The sequence below is a fragment of the Pungitius pungitius genome, chromosome 17, assembly GCF_949316345.1.
Source record: "Pungitius pungitius chromosome 17, fPunPun2.1, whole genome shotgun sequence".
Taxonomy (NCBI): domain Eukaryota; kingdom Metazoa; phylum Chordata; class Actinopteri; order Perciformes; family Gasterosteidae; genus Pungitius; species Pungitius pungitius.
This window is the reverse complement of record NC_084916.1, coordinates 9,695,581-9,719,044: the sequence shown is the minus strand read 5'-3', so window position 1 is coordinate 9,719,044 and position 23,464 is coordinate 9,695,581. Positions and strand designations below refer to the sequence as shown.

General features: G+C 47.1%; 1 protein-coding gene across 2 annotated transcripts in view; it reads left to right on the top strand.

Moving 5' to 3' along the window:
- Positions 1–23,464, top strand: part of atxn1a (ataxin 1a) — a 68,376-nt gene that overhangs the window by 37,506 nt on the left and 7,406 nt on the right. The window contains exons 3-4 of one of the 2 annotated variants that reach the window (XM_037473927.2): positions 6,289–6,397; positions 19,839–22,070. In XM_037473927.2, the coding sequence (XP_037329824.2) occupies positions 20,265–22,070 (1,806 nt within the window). In that variant the 5' untranslated portion in view covers positions 6,289–6,397; positions 19,839–20,264. Of the gene's footprint in view, positions 1–6,288; positions 6,398–15,381; positions 15,775–19,838; positions 22,071–23,464 lie in introns of those variants that run through there. The other variant, XM_037473928.2, reaches the window with a different exon arrangement.

Sequence of the window (23,464 nt, the reverse complement as noted above, 5' to 3'; positions counted from 1 at the left end):
TTGTCAGTGGTCTGAAGAGGGCCGGTTTCTTTAGTGTATTAACTTAATTTCTTTTATATTTTATTGGAAGAATAGATAACATTGGCATAAGCCTGTGGTTTTAATCGTTAATAGGACTATATGTATTGTATAATCTTTATCCATCTGTTTTTGTTGGATCACATTATGGTTTGTGTTTCGGGAGTCTATTTTACGCAATGCACTGTATCACGCATGGGTTTTTGCACACAAATCAGACTAGTATGGGGGCAGCAACTTTTCAGTTTGTCTAATTTCTTCCACATTTCCCTTTTGTGCAATCTGTTTTTCTTCCTCTGTCATACTCTGCCTCCCTCTCTCCCTTCATCTGTCTGTGGGAGCTTCTGGTGAATCATTACTTTGGTTCAGAGGACGGCACCACTGAGCTTGTCTCCCAGCAGGGTGTACTAGTGTGTGTGTGTGTGTGTGTGTCCTCCCGGTGTTGGTAGCTGGTATCTCAGGAGTGCTCCATTAGCCTTTGAAGATCTTCAGATCGTCAGAGAGAGAGACACATCGACTCTGTTCCTTTGTTTCTTCTTTTTACGTCTCTTTATTTTATTCATTCTCTCTGTTTTCATCCCGCAGTCATCTGCCACTGCAAGTTTTCTTTTCTTGCCTTCCCTCTCTCCTTTTTTAAATCTATCTTTGGTTCAAAGATACTGTGTTTCCGTTCTGCAGTGGTGCAGTGTGTTTGAGTCTGGGTTTGACTACTCTTCATTATTCTCACCTACGCTGCAGACAGAAGGCGAGCTGGCCTAACATCCACGTTATTAAATAATACTCATTGATAAAATCTGATAAACTCTGCAAACAACCACTAGGCCTTACGTTTCAGCTGAGACGCTTATTGAAGGGCAAAGAGAACGAGAGCGACTCGTCTTAGGAGGACGCATGACATCAGAGCCCCTATTGTTTGAGGCACTTGAAGTCGGTGTTGTGTCTCTTGTGTCTTGCCTCTCGCTGAGTGGTCATTTGAAACACGCCGGTGTGTGAGAATGGCATTACATTATCACCGGCTTTCAATGTATCGGCATGTAGATACATGCATTATTTTTATGTGCTACATACAAGCATCAATGTTTTTTTTAACCTACTTGCATATCTGTTGAGCAGTAAGATCCCTAAGGTTTTAACAACGTGCATCTTAAAGAAGGAAGCACATTTTGAAAAAGGGACCGAGCAAAACTCTTAACTTTATTATTTTATATGACGATCTGTTGATAATCACAGCTTGAATATCAAATGTATATAAGACTAGTCAACTTTGTGTCAGCATTAGAAGCACTTAATCCTACAATGTAGTTTAGATGAGAACTGGACTGTCTGGCCCCTATGTGTGTATGTACGTGTGTGTGTGTGTGTGTGTGTGTGTGTGTGTGTGTGTGTGTGTGTTCGTGTATGTGTGCCTGAAAAGCAATCTGCTCGTCTTCTTGATTGTGTGTGTGCATGAGGCGCGTATCTGTGTGTGTTGGGTTGTGTGTATATGAGATATGAGGCTGACCTGTACGTCCTGTGAGCTGCAGGGCTGAGATCACAGACACACACACACACACACACACACACAGAGTGCGGCCAAGTCCAATTGTCTGGTTGCTGGGCAATGTGCTCACTGCCGTCGACCATAACAAGACCTCTCTCTATCAATCAGCTATAGAGTGCTCCGCTCCAGTAATGATGTCATCACATACACAAAGGTGCACACACACGCACACACAGACACTATTGAGCATCCCAAGGTCAAAAACAAAGAGGATGAGATAAGAGTGTAGTGTGTGTCAGTGTGTTGAGAAATGAGTGTTGATTGTCATTGCCTTGCAAAATATTGCTGTTAGATGCCATGTACTGATGTAATGAGGCAATGATAAATCTCGCACACTTCACGTGCACACACACACACACACACACCCCATGAATATTGTGTGCGCTGTGCTGGTGTTTACGTGTGACTATCAAGTACCTCAAGAGTATTTTGACATTAGGTAACGTAACGTACTGTCCTGACAGATGCAGGTAATGTTTTGGACTCGGCTACACAAGAGCACAACATCGCGGATGTTTACTAACATGCAAAACTTTGACAACTTTCAACAACTTGATTTAAGTGATACTTGAGAATAAAAAGATGTCTGGCCATTAATCTGAACCACCTTAATTTGCATGCTCACGAGCAAACGTGAAGTGTATCTGAAGTGACACCGTCCTTTACCTACACACATGCATGGACACACTCACTAATTGCTTCAGGGTGACACACACGCGCGCACACACACACACACGCACAATACCGCACACACTTTGTCCAGGTCCAGCTGTGTCCCTGCCAGGCTGTAGGGCAGGGGGCCAGCACAGTGAGGTGAAGAGAGTAGCAAGAACACTAACGGGCAAATCATAGCCAATTAAAAACGCTCCTGTGTGTGTGTGTGTGTGTGTGTGTGTGTGTGTGTGTGTGTGTGTGTGTGTGTGTCCTTGTTTAACTGCCAAGGATAGGGTTGGCATTGAAAGCATGCTTCCTATTCTCTCAGCATGCCCCCTTAACGCAGAAGCTTACACACACAAACACACCCATGCAATTTGGGATTTGTCTCTACCCATTGTTTTTATTTGGGACAAATGAATGCATGTCCTTCCTCCATGTTAGTGTGTGTGTGCGTGCATGGCTTTATGTAAACACACGCGTATCTGTGTGTACGTGTGTGTGTGCACTCCTCTGAAAAGTGACGTTTTATAGTTCCACAAAGTAAAGTTCAGACAAGACACCCTACCCCGCTTACTACACAACAGCAGACGTTGTCACGAATAGAGGCGGAGCTTGGTGTTGACATAGTTACGGTGTGTGTGTGTGTGTGTTGAGCACCTCAGAAGCAGCTGCCTCCTTGAGCTACTTTATCAACTAATCACAAGTACTTGTTTTGTCCGTTGGTTATTTTCCTTCTCATCTTTTTGTCAATAAGGAGCAAAGAACCCGATCCCACTGAAAGTGGGACGACTTTCTGAGATCTACAGGTTTCTGTCTGTCGCCGTCGTCCTGACAGGCGGTTCGAATTAAATTATGGTGAAGTGCAATGTGATCCATCACTGACTCATCCTCTGGGCCTTTAGTTGTCTTTGTGTCAGGGTGGGCAGTGCACAGCCCGAGGAATATTCAAGCCTGGTTCTTGTCTGGGGGGGAAAAGTTTGACAGGTGCTCACAATGGAATGATAAGGCGAGGACAGGGTGTGCACCATTGTTCTCCCTCTCTCCAGCCACCATCCGATCCAACGCCCACATCTCCACCTTCATATAACCAACCACGCACTGATTCTGGGCTCTGTTAATGCGCCCTGCAATGAATTTCTTGGAAGTGAAAAACATTGGTGCGGATCTCCTGTTGCAGCGTTGGTTCTGTCACTCTCAGCAGCTTCACGCTGGAGGGTTACTCGGCACAGATGGGCTATAAATGGTGTCACATCGGGACTAGTTGGGCGAGTGCAGGTACTAAAAGAAAATATTTTAAACCTGGAAATGCTGACTTTTTGTCTTTGCTGAATGAGTTTTGGTTTGCTTCCTGTCTTGTGAGCTTGTGATAATGTTCATGTCAGCACGGAGCCTCACAACCGCCACGTACTCACTTACTACCACAGCAAATGAGTGTGGAAAGGACACTGGCCTTTCCAGACATGTGTGCACCCAAGATAACATTCCTCCCTGCTCGGAGCACCTTGAACCTTCAGAGGGCTGATCTCTCGCTTGTGGTATTCCAGATATGTTGATGTACTAGTCTAGGAAAATGGGTTTGTGGTTGAGGAAGGCATTTCCCTTACATTACAGTGATGGTCAGTCACTGCATTCTTCTGTCCCAGCCAACCAAACAACAGCTGTTAGACACTACGTCAGCTCTCTAACTATTCTGTCTACGTGCGTGCGTGTTCTCGTGATTTGTCGGCCCAATTTATGACAAATGATCAGCTTGCGTGCCAGAGGACGTGTGGACGGGAAATTTGTGCGAGCACGTTGAAAGAGAAATTGAAAGCTAGAGGGCTTTAAGGTGTTCCCACGACTCTGGTTGGAAAGGTTAAATGAAAAAGAACGCAACAATATTCATAAATACACACATTTTAGACGTGCGTTTAGTTTTTCTGTCCTTTGTACCCAGTTGTGCTGTAACCTTTTAAACACACGTTTAAGCTTTTATTCAGCAAGACTCTGGCCTTCATCTGTGTTTGAGTGCAGCCTTAAGAGGCCATTTGGAGGAAAATCTACGAACCCCAACAGCCATTTAAAAAAAAAAGAAGAAAAAGACTGCACTGTTTGAAAGAACTTTACAGTAATCAAAGGATTGGGTGATTGTGGGTGGATTTACTTGTTTTTACGACACTTTGAGAGATTGATAAGAATGCAAGCACTTTAGCAGATGAAGTGATGGTTGAGTGGACTAAAGTATTCATGGCTTTAATCACGGCAGCATGTAGTCAAGCATCGAGAAACCCCCCCCCACGAGGAGAACGTGTCGAACGCCGCCGCCTTTTGATCCAACCCACCGCGCGCGGCCCACAGGAATACACAACCACAAACGTTGAACCCGCTGTGAGGAAACACAGCACCAGTATGTGCACGTAAAATACTTTCATCCTTTTTAGACTGGAGGCGCCCTTTTGAGAGTCATTGTCATTTGTGTAGTTTAGTTGTCATCAGTTAGACTGTCGCTAGGGTTCCCCTCACAGTCTCATTTGTTAGAATCAACATTTTCAGGAAACGTGTCAAACAAACTTAATCTCCGTTAAGTAGAGTTCTCTCCTCTGAATGAATCCCTCGTGTGTGTCATTTCATTTGCTCGGGCCTGAGAGTCGGGCCATTACAGGTAATACGTTTAAACCTGACGTCTTGTCTCTGTGGGACTCGGCCCTCCATCTCACGGTCCTCCCTGTTCTCCCTGACGTTTTCCAGCTTTTGTGCCCCCCCGCTGTTCCTCGCCGCTTGTGCCAGTGTTGTCCTCCCAGTGAGTTTGTATCTGCTTCTTCTCCGCCACCATCTGTCTCTCTCTCTCTCTCTCTGCCTTCCTATCCCCCCTCTCTTCCTCTGTGTCTGCTTTACCTCACGGCCTTTCTATTCTCTCCATCTGTCGCCCTTCCTGTCACCTCTGGATGTACCCTACCTTTTTTATGGAATTTTAACTTTGATCCTTTTTTTTTTTTTTTGCACCATGATGGACTCGTCCGTGGTCTCAGTGCACAACTATTATCTTTTTCCGCTGTTTCTGCCTGACCTACACACACTACAAATATCTACCACGCACACAAAGGCCCCTGCTTCACACAACACACTGGATGCCGATTAATTTAAACATGTCTGCAGTCCTTCCTGTTTCTTTCTCTCACTATTCACAGTAGGCCTCACAGTCCCATTCTCACCTCTCATTTCCACTGTAGCTCCCCGGTAGAACAGAGTAATCATGCATGACGGGACAAGTGTTACTAATGTAACGCACAAACAGAACCAGCAACATTCTGATATTTCCCCCTTCTGTCTTCCTGTTAGCCACAATAACAAACTTTCCCACAGCTAGACCGCAACACTAACACACTCCTACTCACCTCCTCCCTCGTCTTTAGACATGTGACAAGTGGCTCAGAAAGATCTTTGACATCCCAAAAACACACATGCACACACCCACACAAACACACACACACACACAAATGTGCTTATTGCACATTTGATTTAAAGATGCATTTTGAGTTTTTATGCAGGTTGTGTTTATAATGACGACCCGTATTGCAGTGAAACATTATGCAGAGAGTAACAAATTAAATCCCAAGAATGAAAAGAAGCACAGTGGCGAGGTTTTAAAGGGCTTAAGCAGGAGCAGTAAACAGGAATAATGTGTAAGGATGACTAAGAGCCTGTAAAGAATATACACACAATGGGTTTTCACTGGTCTTAAAGACTTTGTTGTAGACCCAAATTGCGACCCATTTAAATTAATTTGAAAGAGTGATTTTTCTTTTCATTAGTTCATTCGTTTGCTCTACTGAAGGATAAGCACCAATGTACAAGATACAGAAGATCCAAGGCTGTTGGGATGTAAAAGAAAAATGCTTTGCCCCTTTCTGTGTTTACAGCTGCAATGCTGCAATTTAAAGCAAGATGTGAATGTTCCTTTGTGAAATAATAAACCTTATGTTGCAAACCTGCAGATGCTTCCAGCACAGTCCTTACCAGTGTGTCCTACTGTGTGAAAACGACCCTCCGTTCCTTAATTTAGTGTCAACTCTTGTTGTTTGTTCCTCCACCAGAGAGTGCCGAGTCCCTGAGTCAACACGCCGCTTTCTGGGATAGTCTGGAACCCTCCATGGGCTGCACCACCTGCTGACAAACCAGGGGGGTCTGGAGGAGTTGAATGAGGTGAGCGTTCTCATTTGAATAAATTCAGTTCGCTGGTTCTGTGACGAGATGGGGACCTGTATGACGTTTGCAGTTGAGCTTGAATTGAGGTTGTGCTTCATAAGCTCGAGAATCGTGCTTCTCCTCTTTACTGCTGAATCGTTACTGACAAGCCGCTGCCATATTGCTATTGCTTGTTTATTTTTATCTTATTTCAATATATCCTATTTTATTTTTTATCTTGCACCAATGCACCAAGTCTGTTATAATGGTAGGGGAAACACTGCTCTATGTGTAACCTATGTGGCAATGAATGGCTTCTGGTTCTGATTCAGATGACCCCAAAGCTGCTGGTCTGACTGAACTAATAACAATGAATGAAACATGACAGACTCCGAGGAAACAAAGAGCCTTTGCTCTGCCGATAACCCCCCCCCCCCCCCATCCCCCCCGGTCACAGCGCATACGTATGTAAAGCAAAGTGCATTTAACTCCAATGCAAGGTTTTCGTCTGTGTTTCTTTTGATCCACAGCATATCTTAAATGTATGACTCGCTTCAAATGCATAGCTCACTCTCTTAATCCTCTTTCTCTGTCTTTGACTATAATAAGAAAAAGATAGGGTGGATCCACACACTCTTTAGAGCCTCTTTAGAGAGTTTAAAGAGAAAAACGTCTAATAGATAAGAGGGGATCTTTCGGGTTACAGATTTGAAGCCAGCGGCCGTTTACTTGCTAATGTTTACTGCTGTGGTTATAGGGTCGGGGTTAGTTATTCTTCCTCGTGATGAGACCGCATCGGAGCTGTCTTTGGAACAGCAATATATTTTCATCCATAACACCTTCAGGAAACATTTAGCGAGGGCGGTCTTTCTGCAAGATAAAGAGCCCTATTTGCAGCGCTGGCAGTATGAAATACATCCAATAGATAATGCGTAGATGAGGCCTTTGGAAGGGGAATGTACTGTACATTCTGTTGTTGTTGCTTTCTCTTAATTCATTCATGTGTTTGTTTAGTTATCAAACTTTGCTAAATCTCTACAGAAACAAATCTGCCATTCTTTATATTACCAACAAACCACATGTTTGCTTTGTTCTTTGATTTACTCACAGCACAAAGGCCGTCTACGTCTGTGTTAATATTGATGCACGGGGGAGAAATTCCCTCTTCTACTTTCTCTTGTTGCATCAGGCAGCAAGGTCGCGGGGTCAGCTGCAGAATAGCCCCCTTAGCGGCTGCCGATTATCTTGTTCGGGGGCATTTCTGCAGAGCAAAAATCCTCAAGGTTAAGGATTTGAACTTGGGCCTTTCGTCTTGATGGATAGTGTCACCACTCACCATAAGGCATTCTTCCACCGCGAGCAAGGTGGAAAAAAAAAATCAATATGAACATTTAAAGAAAAATGTTCAAGTTCTTTCCTCCCGTACTGCCTTGTACATTTGGAGATGAGTGTTATTTTCCACTCGCCTCTCACCCTGAGGGGTTCTCTGCGTGTCTGTTTACTGCTGTCGTCAGCAATAAAAAGAATGGACGCGCCCGACTTTAATAACAAACGCTAAGCACCTCCAGAAGCAGAGTGGTAGATTCATGTTTGGCGTCAGCGGCAGGTTAAGTCCCACAGCAGCACTGATCTGTCCAGCTATGAGCTGATAATATGCATCACACTAATTAGGAACTTTACATAATTGCACCGTGCAGGCATCGACGGTGCATACATGGTGCCGGGTGAATGTTCCGGGCTGAGCCTTGTTAGACATTTTAGTTGTACGTGTGTGCACGTGGGCTCCTGCCTTGTGGGCATTTTGTGGATTACACCACCGAAACACCAGTGGTACGGTTTTCCTAAAACTATTTAGAGTTTGGACACATTGATGAAAATACTGTAGACGCAGAGAAATGCGAGAAGATGTCAGAAGAGGGTTTTTTCCGCCGCCGTTGAACCTTTTGAGGGGGGACGTCCTCGGTTCATCTGTTTGTGTTGGTCCATGTTCATGAAGAAGAAGAAGGAGCAGCTGGAAATTTGTGCCATTTTTAGCCTTCTGGTTGAAATCAGGTCCGTGCAGTGCTTCGCTGAAGATTCTTGATAAAGACCCACTGAAACCAGATCTGAATGGAAAAAAACGTCTTGGTTCCAAGTGGTGGGAATCACGGCTCTGCCCGTTGTTGCCTTAACATTTGGTCGCTCCACAAAGGCAGTAAGGGGTGCCCTCTGGCTCCTGGTCTTCAGAAGGCCTTCTGGTTTAAGTGGACACCCACACATTACACTTGCACGTACACACTCACTTGCTTTCTCCCCTTTGCTCTTTCTGTGTCGTTTGTACCCTACGGCGGCGCTTAACTAGCGTGACATTTTGTTCAGCATCGTGGTTGCCAAAGCCCATGTTTGACCAGGAAGCCAGACTTAAGTGTTTTCTCAAATTCAGGCATTCCCCAGTTGGCGTTCACTACAGCCAACCCACGTCAGACCAATATTTCACAAAAAGTGCTTCTGTCTTTTTTTCCCCCTCCCTTCTGTCTCCCTCCCTGTGCTAAACGTGTGTGTGTGTGTGTGTGTGTGTGTCTGAGGCTGTGCTCTCCTCCATCACGATATCACCATCTTTCCTTGATGAATGCAAAGAGTAAAAAGTGTGGTTGCTTGAGTGTGAGAGAGAGGGTTGGTGCTATTCTTGGCTGGTCGGGGAAGTCTTGGCTCCCTGGCGTATGGGAAAAGTGCTCTTGGCAACTCTTGAACCGAGGCATTCCTTTATGCTGTCCTCTTGAAACACTCACACACGGAGACAGACACAAACTTGTTTTCAACACTCGGTGGGGATATTGGCATTGACGCAGGTTGTCCGCTGGATACTGAGCTGTATAAGCGCCACATGCTCAACCCAACCCTCACATCGACCAAGAACCTTAAACGATCTACGATTTACCTTGAGGGGACGTGACCCACAACACCAGGAAAAAAACACCCACAGCATCTACAAGCTCCTTTGGTTACAAACTTGAGTATTTTCTGGTTTCTCTTTTCATTCTCTCTCTGCACGCATGCTCACTGTCCATCTCTCTCACACACACGCGCGCGCACTGAGAGGAGAAAGGCCAAGTCCAGTCTCAAAAGAGTTATCTCTAGTAGTACTACATCATGCCCTGAGGCCCAAAGCCAGAGTTTCACTGTCACTCACTTACTCTCACTCACTCACACACACACACACACAGCATTCTGCATTTTTTCCTCGAATCAATTGCCCAAGGAGTGGGCGTGACTTCTATCAGCTAATATATCTCTTTAGTCTCTCTCGTGTCCTTTTCAATCTGTTTTTTCTCTCTCGCTCCCTCCCTTTGTCTCTCTCGCTGCAGTGCCACTACGAGGTGACATCACTTTCTCTCTGCAGGTTTTCCGGTCTTTCTTCCAGCCTCTTGGTATTTTAGTCCGCTCGCCCTCTCCTTCTCCTTCTTTCCCTCCTACTTCCTTCTTCTTTCTCTTCTCCCTTCTTGTTGTCTGTCTCTCCCTCCTTTGTTCCTCACACATTTTCTACCCCAATTTCTCCACAAATAAGCAAAGTGTTGGTGGTCTTTAAGGCATTAACCGTGTTTGTTGTTGAAATTGGGTCAGGGTCAAAGGGTTCGCACACATCCACCCGCAAGACAACTGCGTGCGTGTGTGTGTTTTTGTGTGTGCAGAGGGGACTGCCACAGCTTCTAAAACATGTTACTTTCTGTCCATGAGACAGTTGCATCCAGGCTGAAGATTTTCTCTTTATTTTTGTAACCGCACACACACACGCACACACACACACGCGCACGCACACACACACACACGCCCATGCACACATGCACACACACGCCCATGCACACGCACACACGGCCATGCACACACACACACGGCCATGCACACACACACTCGCTGCTTGTACTCGCTGCTCTTTCCTCAGTTTGAAAAGGTCCACCCAGAGAATATCAGCCAGATGGAATTTCCTTTCATCTGTGTTTGTGTGTGTGTTTGTGTGTGTTTGTTTGTGTGCGTGCATAGAAACTACTGAAAATAATGATGTTGAAGGAAGTCAAAGATCAGTAAGAAAAGTGAGTTAAACAATGTGAAGCGTGTGCTGGGACTGGAAGGAGGATGCTGAAGCAGAGACATTGCGCTCAAGCAGTTAGTCAAATAGTTTTAGTAATCATTTTTCACAAATAATTAGTCCAAACGGTTTTAACTACCATCTTCAGCGTCTTCATTTTGATATTGTTGTTAATATGCTTTAAATGCCAATGACATTTCCTCTTTAAAATGTTTGTATAAATATTCTCAGTCACACAAATCATTAGCACAAAATGCTTGTTTGTATTATCTGTTCATACAAATATGATATTGTGAAATGTATTGTTAAGAACATTTTATTATTTTCAAATATTGTAAATACAGAGGGCTTGTTCTAATGTAATAATCCTCACAGATGACACTATTGATGAATCGTATGGTTTATCAACAGGGAAGTCAGAGTAATAATGTTGTTGTGTGCAGCAAAGACTACATGATAAGATGGCCGACATCGTGGGGGTTTCCGACAGTGAACCAAACTTTTGGAAAATCCCCCCTAAAACTCAAACCTGCTAATGCAAAATGACCCATGATTGCATTGAAAATAACCTGTGGGTTGATTATTGCATTATCGTATTGTTTATTTGTCTCGAGTAGTTGCATACGGAGCAAAGGACCATCCATATTTGAAATGATCTGACATATTGTTGCGACATAGAAATCAACAAAATTGCCCATTTTGGCTGCAGCCATTCTCCGCGTGACAGCAATCAGCCCGGCTATTCAACATGATTACATACGTTTGATTGTACGGGGCGAGCTGACGTCCATGTCAAAAGGCCCCGGGACTAGACACGCGGACACCTGTGGGGCGCGTGGTGACCCGTCTGGCTGTGGATTGCCTTGTTCCCGATGATAATGATGATAATAACCCGGTTGGTGCGACGCTCGATGTGCGTTTGAGTGGAGCCTCAACTAGTACTTCTGTCTATATGACATTTGTATCCCTGTGCCTTTTTTTTTTGAAAAGACACATTTTCACAGGCAAGGACGCAGGCTGAGCCCTCGCCCCCCCCTCTCCTTCATCCGCACCGTCCACGGCAAGTTGGTGCCAGCCGACCTTGACTCTCTGTCCGACGTGTGGACACATGCAGACCCCATCAGGAGGCCTGTGTGTGTGTGTGTGTGTGTGTGTGTGTGTGTGAATGAAGTAGCATTAGTCTACAGTTGTGTCTTTATTGGCATTTGTCTCGACAGGCGGGCCGTGAAGGCGGTTTAGCACCCTCCTCGCTGCAGCCCCCACAAGTCTCACATCCCACACCTGTCAGCCCGTCACCCCCACCCGACTCCAGCGGAGAGACGATTACACGCGCTTCATCTCGCCGTGTGCCACCCACGTGAAAATATCCTGGGAGCACAAATGTGAGGTGTGAAAACCGCTGAGAGAGAGGGTTTGCTTTGAAATGGTATTAGGACTCTTTATGTGAATAGTGATGAATCGTTATAATAATCAAAAATAAATTGGACTTAGGGAATATCTGACTTTTGCTTTGCAAAAATGTACAATTAAATAATGAAAATGACACTATAATCACATGAAAATTCAACCCATAACATTTTACTTTTTTAGTAATGTATTAATTTAAAAAGGTTGAACTTCCAGTTAGATTTGGATTTAAAAGACATAAAATAACCAATGAAAAGCCAGATCATGTCGATATGCATGTCGGCGTGCTGAGGAGACTCCTCATCATATCTCACATCACAGGCTTTGTCTGGTCTCCTGGACAAATGTCTCCTTATTCTCGATCACTGATTGAGCCGTCTTGCTCAAAGTGGTCAATGCAATTTCTTCATATTTTATTTTTATTCTCTCAATACATGCGAGTGTCTTCTGGTTTAGGAGCTGAGTGATGGCTGTGTGGGTAGAGGGAATGAATGGATGGTGTAATGATGAATGGAGTTTGAATTAAATGGATCTGTCCCCTTTCTTTCGCTTGTCTTTTCTAGCTTTATCTTTTCCCTTTTTTCACTGCGACTGCCCCCCCCCCCTCCCTTCGCTTCCTACATACTTTTCTCCTCCTCCCTTTTATGCAGGAACACACATTCTCTGAAGAGGATTACATATTGTATTGTCTTTGAAATAACGCTCACGCTCGTTGGGTGTTTATGTCTGCGCTTGCCCTTGAATGAGTCTCTTGGACTTTTGCCTGCGTAATTGTGTGTCTGAATGTCGGTGTAGACATGTCTGTGTGCGTGGGTGTTTGTAAAAACGTGCATCGTACGTGTGTGAAACTAAAAGAGTGAGAGCGCAGTGGTTCGTTCGTGTGTGTGTGTGTGTGTGTACTCTGTAGGATTATAGAGCAATAGAGGAGCTTAGCAGTGATTTGCCCATCCATTCCAGTCCCTCCCTAATCCTACACACAGATCCACGCAGACTCTTATGTGTGTGTGTGTGTGTAGCATGGATCTAATAGTGTGTGTGGATTAGTAGGTTTGTGAATGGGATCTGGCTCTGGGTTGAAGTCGCACCACACTGCCAGCGAACTGGCACAGAGCTTGTGAGAGAGACAGAGCGAGCCGAAGGGAGCGATATTTGCGTGCAGCACTCGGAGGGCACCGATGACGCGATTACGCAACGATTACACAAGGTTATGAGTGAAAGATTATCGAGGGAACGCGGCCTGGATGTGACCGTGGTGTGCAGTTCGTCCAGCCCGCCTGGCAGCGGTCGGTATGCGAACGTTAGACGGCTCTGCACCTGCCGTCTCTCTCAGAGGGACGGGTGGAAAGGAGAGGGCACACAAGGGAGCGCAGACTGTGTGTGTGTGTGTGTGTGTGTGTGTTGCGGGGGCGACTGAGAGAGCGGGTCTGTGTGAGAGTCTGTGATATGTATATAGGTGTGAGTGTGTATATATAGGAGCTTTTCATCCGTTTCCTTAGTGACCGGCTCTGACTGAGACCATGAGGAAAAAGAGCAGTATGTCGAGGTAGATTTTACTACAATTAATGCTACTTCATTGATTCGGGTGTCGAGTGGGCGCTGATGTCATGAAGAAGCCAGCTTTTTTGTTGAAGAACACAAATTTCCAATTTGTTTTTGTATGTTTTCCGTCCGTTGGGGCTGAGCATAATGCAGCCTGTGTTTACTACCGCTGCATCGTTTGAATATGTTTATATGAAAAGCAGAGGGGAGTTGGGACATCGGCATTCACAAACACAAGTTTCCTGTGATGTTTTCAGGATCAAGAACCCTCAGTGGTTTTGTATCAGGCTTATAACATCCAAGTCGTGAAGTACAGACATTACGATATATAACGAGGAGGCGATGGCTTTACAGACACGTGTAAGCTCAGGGGCAACACAACATTCTGCCCAGTGGCCATATGGACATTACAGAGGTCTGATCAAGTGGTCATATCCTTGACATGTAGTGACGGTCTGCTAAACAACCGAGACGGGTTCCTTCTGGACATCATAACCAATTCTCTCCCTGCAACTGTGTGCTTGTTCTCCTCACTCGCTCTCTCTCTCTTTCTCTCTTTGCTTTCACTTGATAGCTGTAAACAAACCCACAGTGTGGTCTGGTTTTGTGTGAAAGCGCTTTGAGTGGAAGAGAAAAGCGCTACACAATTATAGTCTGTGTCGCTATGTCCTTCTTTTACATCTTTCTTAAGGCTGTACACAGATCATTTATTTTTGTAACTTGCTGTATTATTTTGATTTTATATATATATATATGTGTGTGTGTGTGTGTGTGTATTAACTTATAAGATGAATGTGCGCATAGGAGGCTCTCGTCACTATTTTCCCAATCTCTTTATCCAGCTGAGCTTCTCTCGGTACAATTTGTTAGTTTTTTCTTTGTGAAATCAAGCAGACAGGAAGACCAACCAACTCAAACAGGATGTGTTTTTAGTGCATGTTTGGACCCATATAGTCTAATGGGAATCGTGTGTGTGTGTGTGTGTGTGTTATGAGTGATCATTCTCTTGTTCCCTGTGCGTGCTACATCACTTTGCATTGAGGAGCACATTTCATCTATATTTATTTCCAAGTGTTCTTTTAAGTAGGTCAGCTAACTGCTGGTAATACGTAGACTGCTGCATGCTGTCAGCGAGGGGTCCAGTTCTGACACCTAGTGGTCGAAAGTGGGAAGTGCAGCCTTGTTAAATCTGAGTGCAGCAGAAGGGGGGAATAGATCATGTTCCGTCTGTACTTCTGTATTGATAATACACACAATCGTGAAACTGTTTGTCAACGGACTGAGTTGTTTTTTGAAATGATATTAATTCATGAATATTTTTCAACAGAAAATGCCAACACTAGCACTCTGCTTCTCAAACGGGAGGACTTGTCGCTTATTATCTTTTTTATTTATCGACTTTTTATTAATTTTAAGTTAAAGATCTGGGTTTTACACTGTTGGACTGATTAAAAGAAACTACTCCACCACGACTCTATGAAGTCGTGTGTCCCAATTCATGTTTATTTGTTTGTGTACATGAGTTGTCCATGTGTGTCTTTTGTGTGCTCTCTCTTTATAATCTCTACTGTTCACTCGCTCGCTCCCACTTTTCTCCCCCACACTCTCTCTCTCTTCCCTTCTCACTGTAACCCCCTCCCTCTCTAGTCCTCTTTCGCTGCTTGTAAGCGGTCTCTGGGCGGGAAGCCAGCTGGCGTGTGTGTTTTTTGAATGAATACCTGATGAAGTTGGCCGGGCAAACTGTGGGAGGGGCCTTGTGTGTGTGCGTGCGTGTGTGTGTGTGTGTGTGTGTGTGTGTGTGTGTGTGTGTGTGTGTGTGTGTGTGTGTGTGTGTGTGTGTGTGTGTGTGTGTGTGTGTGTGTGTGTGTGTGTGTGTGTGTGCGTGCGTGCGTGTGTGTGTGTGTGTGTGTGTGTGTGTGTAGGGCAGACAGTGTGAGAGCTCTGGCTCGCATTCAGCCCCTTGCATAATACACGTTGGAGCTCTGCATGCGGGACTCCCTCCCCGTGGGCGTGTGCAAGTGTGTGTGTGTGTGTGTGCTACTGATTCTGTTTGTGTATGTGATCACCTGAGCGCTGCGAATCAGTCGTAGGGAGGGAGCTTCCCACCTCGAAGATCGACGAGAGGGCTGTTGGCTGTTGCAGTGTGTGTTTGTGTGTGTGTAGTGGGCGGGTGGGGGCCGTAGGTGTTTCGAAAGGCCGAGAGAGCAGTCTGTAGCACAAGTGAACACACTGAATCTGCTCAGGATTTTCCGCTGAAGGGGGGAGAGAGAGACTCAAGGCACCGGGCACAGCAGGAGAACGGGGGAGTTTAGGTAGACCAGGAATGAGATGGAGCGGTGGGGGGGGGGGCAGCATGCTGCAGAAGTGTGCTACTCCTACTGCCCTGGTAAGTACACTTTGCACAGTTTCTGCGCTTGCTCTGGATGAAGTGTGTGTGTGTGTGTGTGTGTGTGTGGGAGCGGGAGCGTGAAAGAGAGAGAGAGTCAGCATACGCGTGTCAGTGAGAGTCCCCAAAGCTTGTATCACAGTTGGTCGTTTATAAGTGCGTACTGCGTCTGCCCTAGTTTCTCCTACAACCGCTGATGCTCATTTCTAGAGCGCTCGTGTTTCCTCCCCCCCTCCCTCCTTCTCTCCTCTCCTTCCATTTGGCTCTCGTCTGTGTTTCTCCTCCCTTCTCGAGGGTTATTGAGAGGTGAGAAAGTGCAAGTCATGCGACATTGCAAGTGTTTTTTTGTTGTTTTTTTACAAAAGAGACTCCTGGTCCCCCCCACCCTCCTTCCCACCAGCCCCGACCCTCCCCTCTATGTCTCTCTTTCTTTACCACTATCTCCCTCTACCTCGCTTTTGCTCCCTCCCTCCTTCACTCTCTCCCTATCCTCTAACGCTCCGTCTGTCGATTGCAGATCCTCCATTACTCTCTAACTATCCGACCGTGTGTGTGCGTGTGTGTGTGTGCGTGCGTGTTTGTTGTTGTTTGTGTTTAATCCCTAGTGGACAGTGAGAGGGGATGAAGTGGCCGCCTTGTCAGAGTTCCCAGTCTGGCGAGGGTCCCTGTACTGTTCACCAACGGTGCCGGCCCACAACCGCAAACACACACTCGCACTAATGAAAATACACTCGGCAAAAGAGAGAGAGACTTGGAGGAAGAAATAGAGAAGTAGAGAGTGAGAGAGAAGTATAAGCCTGCAGCACCTCCAGCGTACTTTCCAGCTGAACTATATTTAGCAGTGAGATGACACTTCACGTTGGACTCATCCCTCTGATCACAATTGTGATTATGACTGGGCGATCACACACACACAAACCTACACACACACACACTCAAATTTACCTAAAAGCCTTTCAGGAGTTAGTTGATAAATATCAGTCATTGTAAAAGGAAATCCTTAATGAGCAAACATTCTTATTGTGTTGATGGTGTGTGTGTGTGTGTGTTTAACACACTATAGCAATGTTGTTTTTATACATAATTGGTATAACTGTCTATACATGTTTTAATCAAAACATGTGTGAGTATTCTACAATTCATCAAGTAGTACGTGTGTGTCTATGTGTGTGCGTGTGTGGGAAAGAAACCTGAGAACCATCACTGTTTTGACCGTAGAAGGACAATAGCACAGCGCATGAGTGAACGATTCAAGTTACTGACTCACATCCACACAGAAACTTTGGTTTGGTGGATCATTGTGACTGTGTGTGCGTGTGCGTGCGCGCGTGTGTGAGAGGGCGATAGAGCGAGAGAGAGACTAAAGCACATGGAGGACAGACGGCTGGGGTTACACGTCATCTGATATCACACACACACACACACACACACACACATACTCTCACACAGATGCAAACTCAGCAGGATCCCTGTGACAGAGCGTTTCAGTGAATCCGTGTTTGAGTGTCAGCTTTAGTGAAGCAATACTCTTCTCTCTACTCTCCTGCAGTGTAGGTCAGCTGAGCTCGTCTCTCCTTGTGTCTCTGCCGTGCATCCCGGGCCTTTCCCCACTCCAACATCCGGCATTCCGGTACCAACGCTTCGTCGTTGTTTGGGGGGGGATGTTCATAGCGCTGGCACTTCCCGCCCTGCATGTTGGAAGGGTTCAAATAGAGGAGGGAAAGTAGCCCCCGGCTAAGTCTGATTAGAGGAGTTTACAGTGAGATTGACTTTTTTTCTTTTCGTTCACAGCTTCTGCTCCCTCACTCGCCCCGCGGCCTCTTTTTATTCTGTCTCCCTCTTTAAATCTCCAATGAAGTTGGATTAAGTGTCCGTCGCTGACCCTCGGGACCTTCAGGTCTTGAAGCTGCTCTAATCAATATTTTCATATTAACAATTGATTAAATGACACAAACGCATAGATGTATTAATAGACGTCAGGAAACAAGTTTGACGTATTACTTTCATACAATAGAATTGTTGTATGTTTATTCTGCCCTCACATGGCTAAATATCAATTAATGCAGGTGTGAGTTCCTCTTTTCCTGCAATGAATAATTTACAGTTCTCCCTGTCAGACCCCTTTTTTGTGTAGTAGATAGTAGTTTACTCTGCGTCTGTTGCAGTAACAATCCTGCTTACAGCAATCCGTGCTCATTGCACTGCATGAAACACCAGCTGTGTGATACAATGCATGCAATGTCTCTCCTGTAAACCTTTCCCACACGCGAGAGCGAACTGTCATATTGAGCGCGCCTCGCTCTCGAGATGAAAGCAGCCGTAGATGGCAGCGGGAGCGGATCGGCTGCTGGATCTACACACTCTGTCAACGTTTGATGTGACGGCTGAGATGAAATGTCTCTGATCTCGGAGCTCTGAGACACCTAATATTCCTCTTATCTCAAAAGTTTTAATACAAGCAACAGCTTGTGGAATACGACTTTGGCTTATCTTTCCATCCATGACACGGCAGTACGTCCAATGACTTGTGGAAGGACAACCTGAAAGAATGCCGGGGGAGGAGGAGCTACGGCTCTGCTGATTGAAAATGGAGCAGTGAAGGAGGGCAGGTGGACAGGCCGAGGCCGGGGAGGAGTGATTGAGTGAGTGAGGGAGTGAGGGAGACGCACGGTACAGTGCATATCAGTGCTAAAAGCTCACCAATCAACAGCACCTCTGAGTCATGTCTGCTTGATTGAACAGATGGTGCTTGCCGGAGGAAATATGTGTGTGTTTGTGTTTGTTTTCACTACCATAAAACAAAGCTCGCGTGTGTGTTTTTCTACTGTTTTTGCATGTCAATTTGCATGTGGTTTACTCCGCAGTTGTGTGAGAGTAGGAAAGAGACACTTCCCAATTCACAGGAATCTGCCTCAGATGTAAATGTGCCGTGTGAACACACACACACACACACGCACAGTGAGCACAATTGGTAATGAGCGGACAAGGCTTTTGGATGTCTCCGAGGTGTTGACCCATTCTTTCCGGTTGAAAGATTAAATATGTTGAGGCTTAGCAGCAGCAGAGATCAGATACTCAGAGATATCAGTAGTACGAGAGGTCATGCGATGTGGTCTCCAATTATATTTTGTGATGTTACCAGACCAGCTACATAAACGGCTGCCCACAGATCATGGTTTTTTTCCAAATGCACAATAATAAATGCTTTAATCTGGTGTTATGTTCCTCCATCATTTTGTTCTTGGCCCCCGACAATTTAACTGACTTTGCAAACCTCCCATGAGACAAATGTTTATCGTAGTCACTGTTGTTGGTCACCGTCTTTCAGTCGGGGCCGTGTATGTGTGCATATAGACATGCACGTGTGTATTTATGTGTGAACTTGAGCCGTCTATCCAGACAGGAACACGTGTCAGCATAATTCAATATGCCTGCATGTGTGTGTGTGTGTTCGTGGGTTTGCGCGGGTCTACTCTAAGTCTCCATTATTTATGTTATTCACACCAAGATTCTTCTGCAGTGGGGGGTCTTTGCTGACAGATGGCGCACACACACGTGGCACACACTCACACACACACTCACACACACTTTGTTGAATATAGCACATGCTTGTTATCAGATGTCCAAGTACAGCAGGTGCTGGAAGCTCCTTGAAATAGTTTGGATTATTATTCTTATTATTAAGGGGGGGGGGCAATCTTCTTGTAAGGCCTTGATAACTTCTTAGATTCTATCCGTGTTTATTCTGCTTCCTTTTTTTTTGCTCAACCATTGTTGAAGGAATAATTAATCAGCAACCTGTTGCCAACCGTTACAAAAGCCTCTAAAGACACAAGGCACATTTTCATTGGTTGCCTTACTCACTGTGTGGCGCTGTTCAGGATGTCAGCTTATTTCATTTTTTTATTTAAAAAACAAAAAAATAGCTGATGCACTTGTGCGCTAATTTGAATTTCGGGGCTCGTTACGTTTGCGGTTTTATATTGACAACTGTGCTGTCTTTAACTATTCATCTGTTGGAGAAGCACACCTGGACAGACCTAACCTGTCCCTCTCTTCCACAGGATTGTGCTGGCTGTGGGCAGGCTCGGGTTTACAAGGAAATGATTCCGCATGAAGTGCGACGCACTCTGCCCCCGGTCGTCCTCGGCGGCGGCAGCAGCAGCAGCAGCAGCAGGAGCGACAACGAGACACTCTCTATCACACTGAGCTCCCCCTCGAGCCACTAAAGACCCCCGGACCAAACAGACCGCCCCAGCCTCCCCTCAACATATTCAACACCATCTTTAACCCTTCCTCACCTGCCCGGTACGGTCTGGATCTTCCTTCGAGCGAAGCGCCAATTATCAACGGCCTTAATTGAACTGAACAGAGAGGAAAAGAGAGACTAAAGCGAAGAGATTTGAAAGTGAGATAAAGAGCCAGCGACCCGAGAGAACAAAGGGTTAAGGAACAAGATTACAGTTTTGGAGACGTAAAGCAAAGTCAGTATGAAGTCCAGCCACGAACGGAGCAATGAATGTCTGCCCCCAAAGAAGCGGGAGATCCCCTCGTGCACACTGCCGTCTGACACCCGGCCCCCGCCCGCCAGCGACAGCCAGCGCACCGAGAACATGGCCTGGCTGGCCAGCGTGGCCGGCGGGAATGGGAGTGCCGGGGGTGGACACCGCAGCTCCGGTCAGTCTGACGGCCCCCCGAGTAAATCCCTCTTCCCCGCATCGGACTCTTCCTCCTCCTCCTCGCTGAGGCTGGTCTCGTCCCTCCCCACTGTGTACACGTCGGCCCTGTCACAGCCCGCGGTCGGCGGGACTGTGCGTTACGCCCAGCTGCCTCCCAACCTGCAGTTCATCGCGCCCCCCTACGCCCCGTACTCCGGCTACGTCTCCCCTCAGCTCCTCCCCCCTCCCCCACCGCCGCCCCCGCTCTCGTCCTCCTTGGCCGCGCAGAGACACTCGCTCGCCGAGGCCCCTTCGCACGCCTCCAAGCAGCACGACCAGCAGAGGCCGCCCACGGGGCGCACCTCCATGCCGCCGCCTTCCACTGACCACGCCCCTCACTATGTCCAGATGTCAACCTCAACGCGGACCGTGCCGTCCCCTCACTACCAAGGAGGCGTTCACCCCCACCATGCGTTTGGCCATGGGATGTCCCACCTCGTGGTGCAGTGTGCGGACCGCCCCGGCAGGAAAGAGGAAAGTGGCTCCAGGACCCGAGAGCACCACAACGGCGAGCTGGAGAGGGGTCGGCGGTTCGGAGCGTCGCCCGAGTCCGGCCTCTCGAAGCCGGGGGGCAAATCCCGGGACGCCGCTTCGTCTCTGTCCCCCTACGAGGCCCGGCAGCTGGTCATGCATTCAGACTACCCTGCTCACGACCCCTTAGAGCTGAGAACCTCCTTCATGCTGATGCCCAACAGCCACGGGGACCACCAGCTGGCGCCGCCCAGAACCAACCCCGAGAAAATGGCGAGCTCCGGCCCCGCACACCTGGAGAAGGGCGGCATCGTCCTGGGCAAGCCTGTCCATCGCACCCCCCCCTCCTCCAGCACCGCCTCCCCTTTCACCTTCCCAACCCCGTTGAGTGTGGACAGCCTGAAAGCCGCCGGCGGCACCCTGTCGCCGCAGACCGTCATCCAGACCACGCACGGCGCCACGGAGTCGCTGTCCATGGGGCTCCCCTCCACCATCTACCCCCAGCCGTCTATCTTCGGCTACATTGCTGGGGGCGGCGGGGGCCATCACGCGCCCATCGGCTACCACCCCGGCCTCCAGCAACACTTACTCATTCCTGGCGGCCAGTCGGTAATCATCCCCGTCAGCGGGGGCGGCGTCGCCACGTTGGAGCCGGTCACCTCTCGTGCGTCGGCGTCCCGGGGCGCCACCTTTCCCACCTTTCCCTCCCATACATACATCGCCGCCGCCAAAGGGGAAGCCCTGGAGCCCCCTGGTGCCTCGTATCTCCAGGGCGCTTCGGGGGCGGCGGTGGTCCGAGCCCATCTTCACCTCCCCGCCGTTCCCGCCCCGCCGGGGCTGGTCGCTCCCTGCGCTGCCGCCCACTCGTCCGGTGCCGAGGCGCCGCCCCCCTCGCTCCCCCCGTACTTCATCAAGGGCTCCATCATCCAGCTGGCCGACGGGGAGCTGAAGCGGGTGGAGGACCTGAAGACGGAGGACTTCATCCAGAGCGCCGAGATCAGCAGCGAGCTGAAGATCGACTCGTCCACGGTGGAGCGCATCGAAGGCAGCCACGACTCGGCCGACTTCGCCGCCGTCCAGTTCTCCGTCGGCGAGCACCGGGCACAGGTGAGCAACAAGAGGCCGCCTTCCGATGAATAATTAGTTTGACATTGCCGAGGTAGGACCGCCGAGAGGCCGGGAGTGGAGAGCGCCGAGCTAATCAGGCCAGTGGTGGTTTGCATCTCAGCGTATCTGCTGCAAGGATTCTTTGATGCTCGCTCTCAGCTGCCGCTGTGAATTTTGAATGACAAGTATTGAGCTCCTCCCTTATTTATGACTTTGTGACAGTGAATCTCACAGAACTGTGCTATTCCCTTTGTAATCAGCGCGCAGTGCACTGTGATGCAGCGAGCATGTTGTGAGTATTGTGTTCCTGCTGCTATATGTACTACGCTACTGTCGAGGTCACAGAGAACTTGTCCAACTTCGATCTCTTGCTAATCTCCTAACTTCTTATACTACGCCTCCATGTATCTTTTTTTTTTCACTCCGTCTTTGAGGGTGTCCGTTAAAGCCAGTTAATCTGTTTCATCGGCCAACCTCTGATACCTTAACCCACAGGAGCTGACAATCTTTCAAAAATCGTTCTTTTTTTTTACTCCACCAGTGGCCCGCCTTACTGTTTTTTTTTCTTTCTTCTTACCCGAGAAGTGGCAGCAACTTGATATATATAATACAGAAGGGAAAACATGCCTGTCGTTTGCTTTGAGAGGGCGTTTGATTCGTCTTACGCTCACATCGCTCCTGACATTGTTCTCTTTCACATTCACTTCCTCACTCCTCCTCTTGTTCGACACACCCTCTGTCTGTAAACTCGCCTTTTCATCTGCCTCTGGGCGACTTTCTCCCCTCCCACCTTCTCACTCTCTATGTTTTAGATCTTCCTCCTGCTCCTTCCTCTTTCTCCTCAGGTGCATTTCTTCCCTCTCTTGGCCCATCGTGCATCAAAGCCTCCTGTGTTTCTATCTGTCATCTCTTCACTCTGGCATACATACTAATGATGATGCTAAAGCTACACAACGCAGACAGAAGACCTAAACATCTTCTGTTCTCCTCATTGCTTCTGTATAATGGGACCTAAAGGCTAGAAATATGTTTCTATGTTTTAGTTATTCCTGGTGAATGGTTGTATTTCTTTCCCACTGTTACACCAACAATATCCAGCTGTGCCTCTAACGAACCAATCCGTCATTACATAATCGTCTTGTTGATCTGAAGGACAGCTGGTCCCAGTTGGTATTTAATATGGCTAAATTTAGACAAAACTCAAGTCCCTGTTGTTTTCAACAAAACACCATCTTTTTATCCTTGTTTTTAAACACACTTTCCAAATTGGTACATCCCAAGTGGGTTGGTTTTTGAGCAACATTTTAATTTGGTTGTAGCTTATTCCGTCCTAATTTGGGAAAACATGATTGATTTGAAACCAAGTTTTTCAAGAGCACAGGGGCACTTTTTCA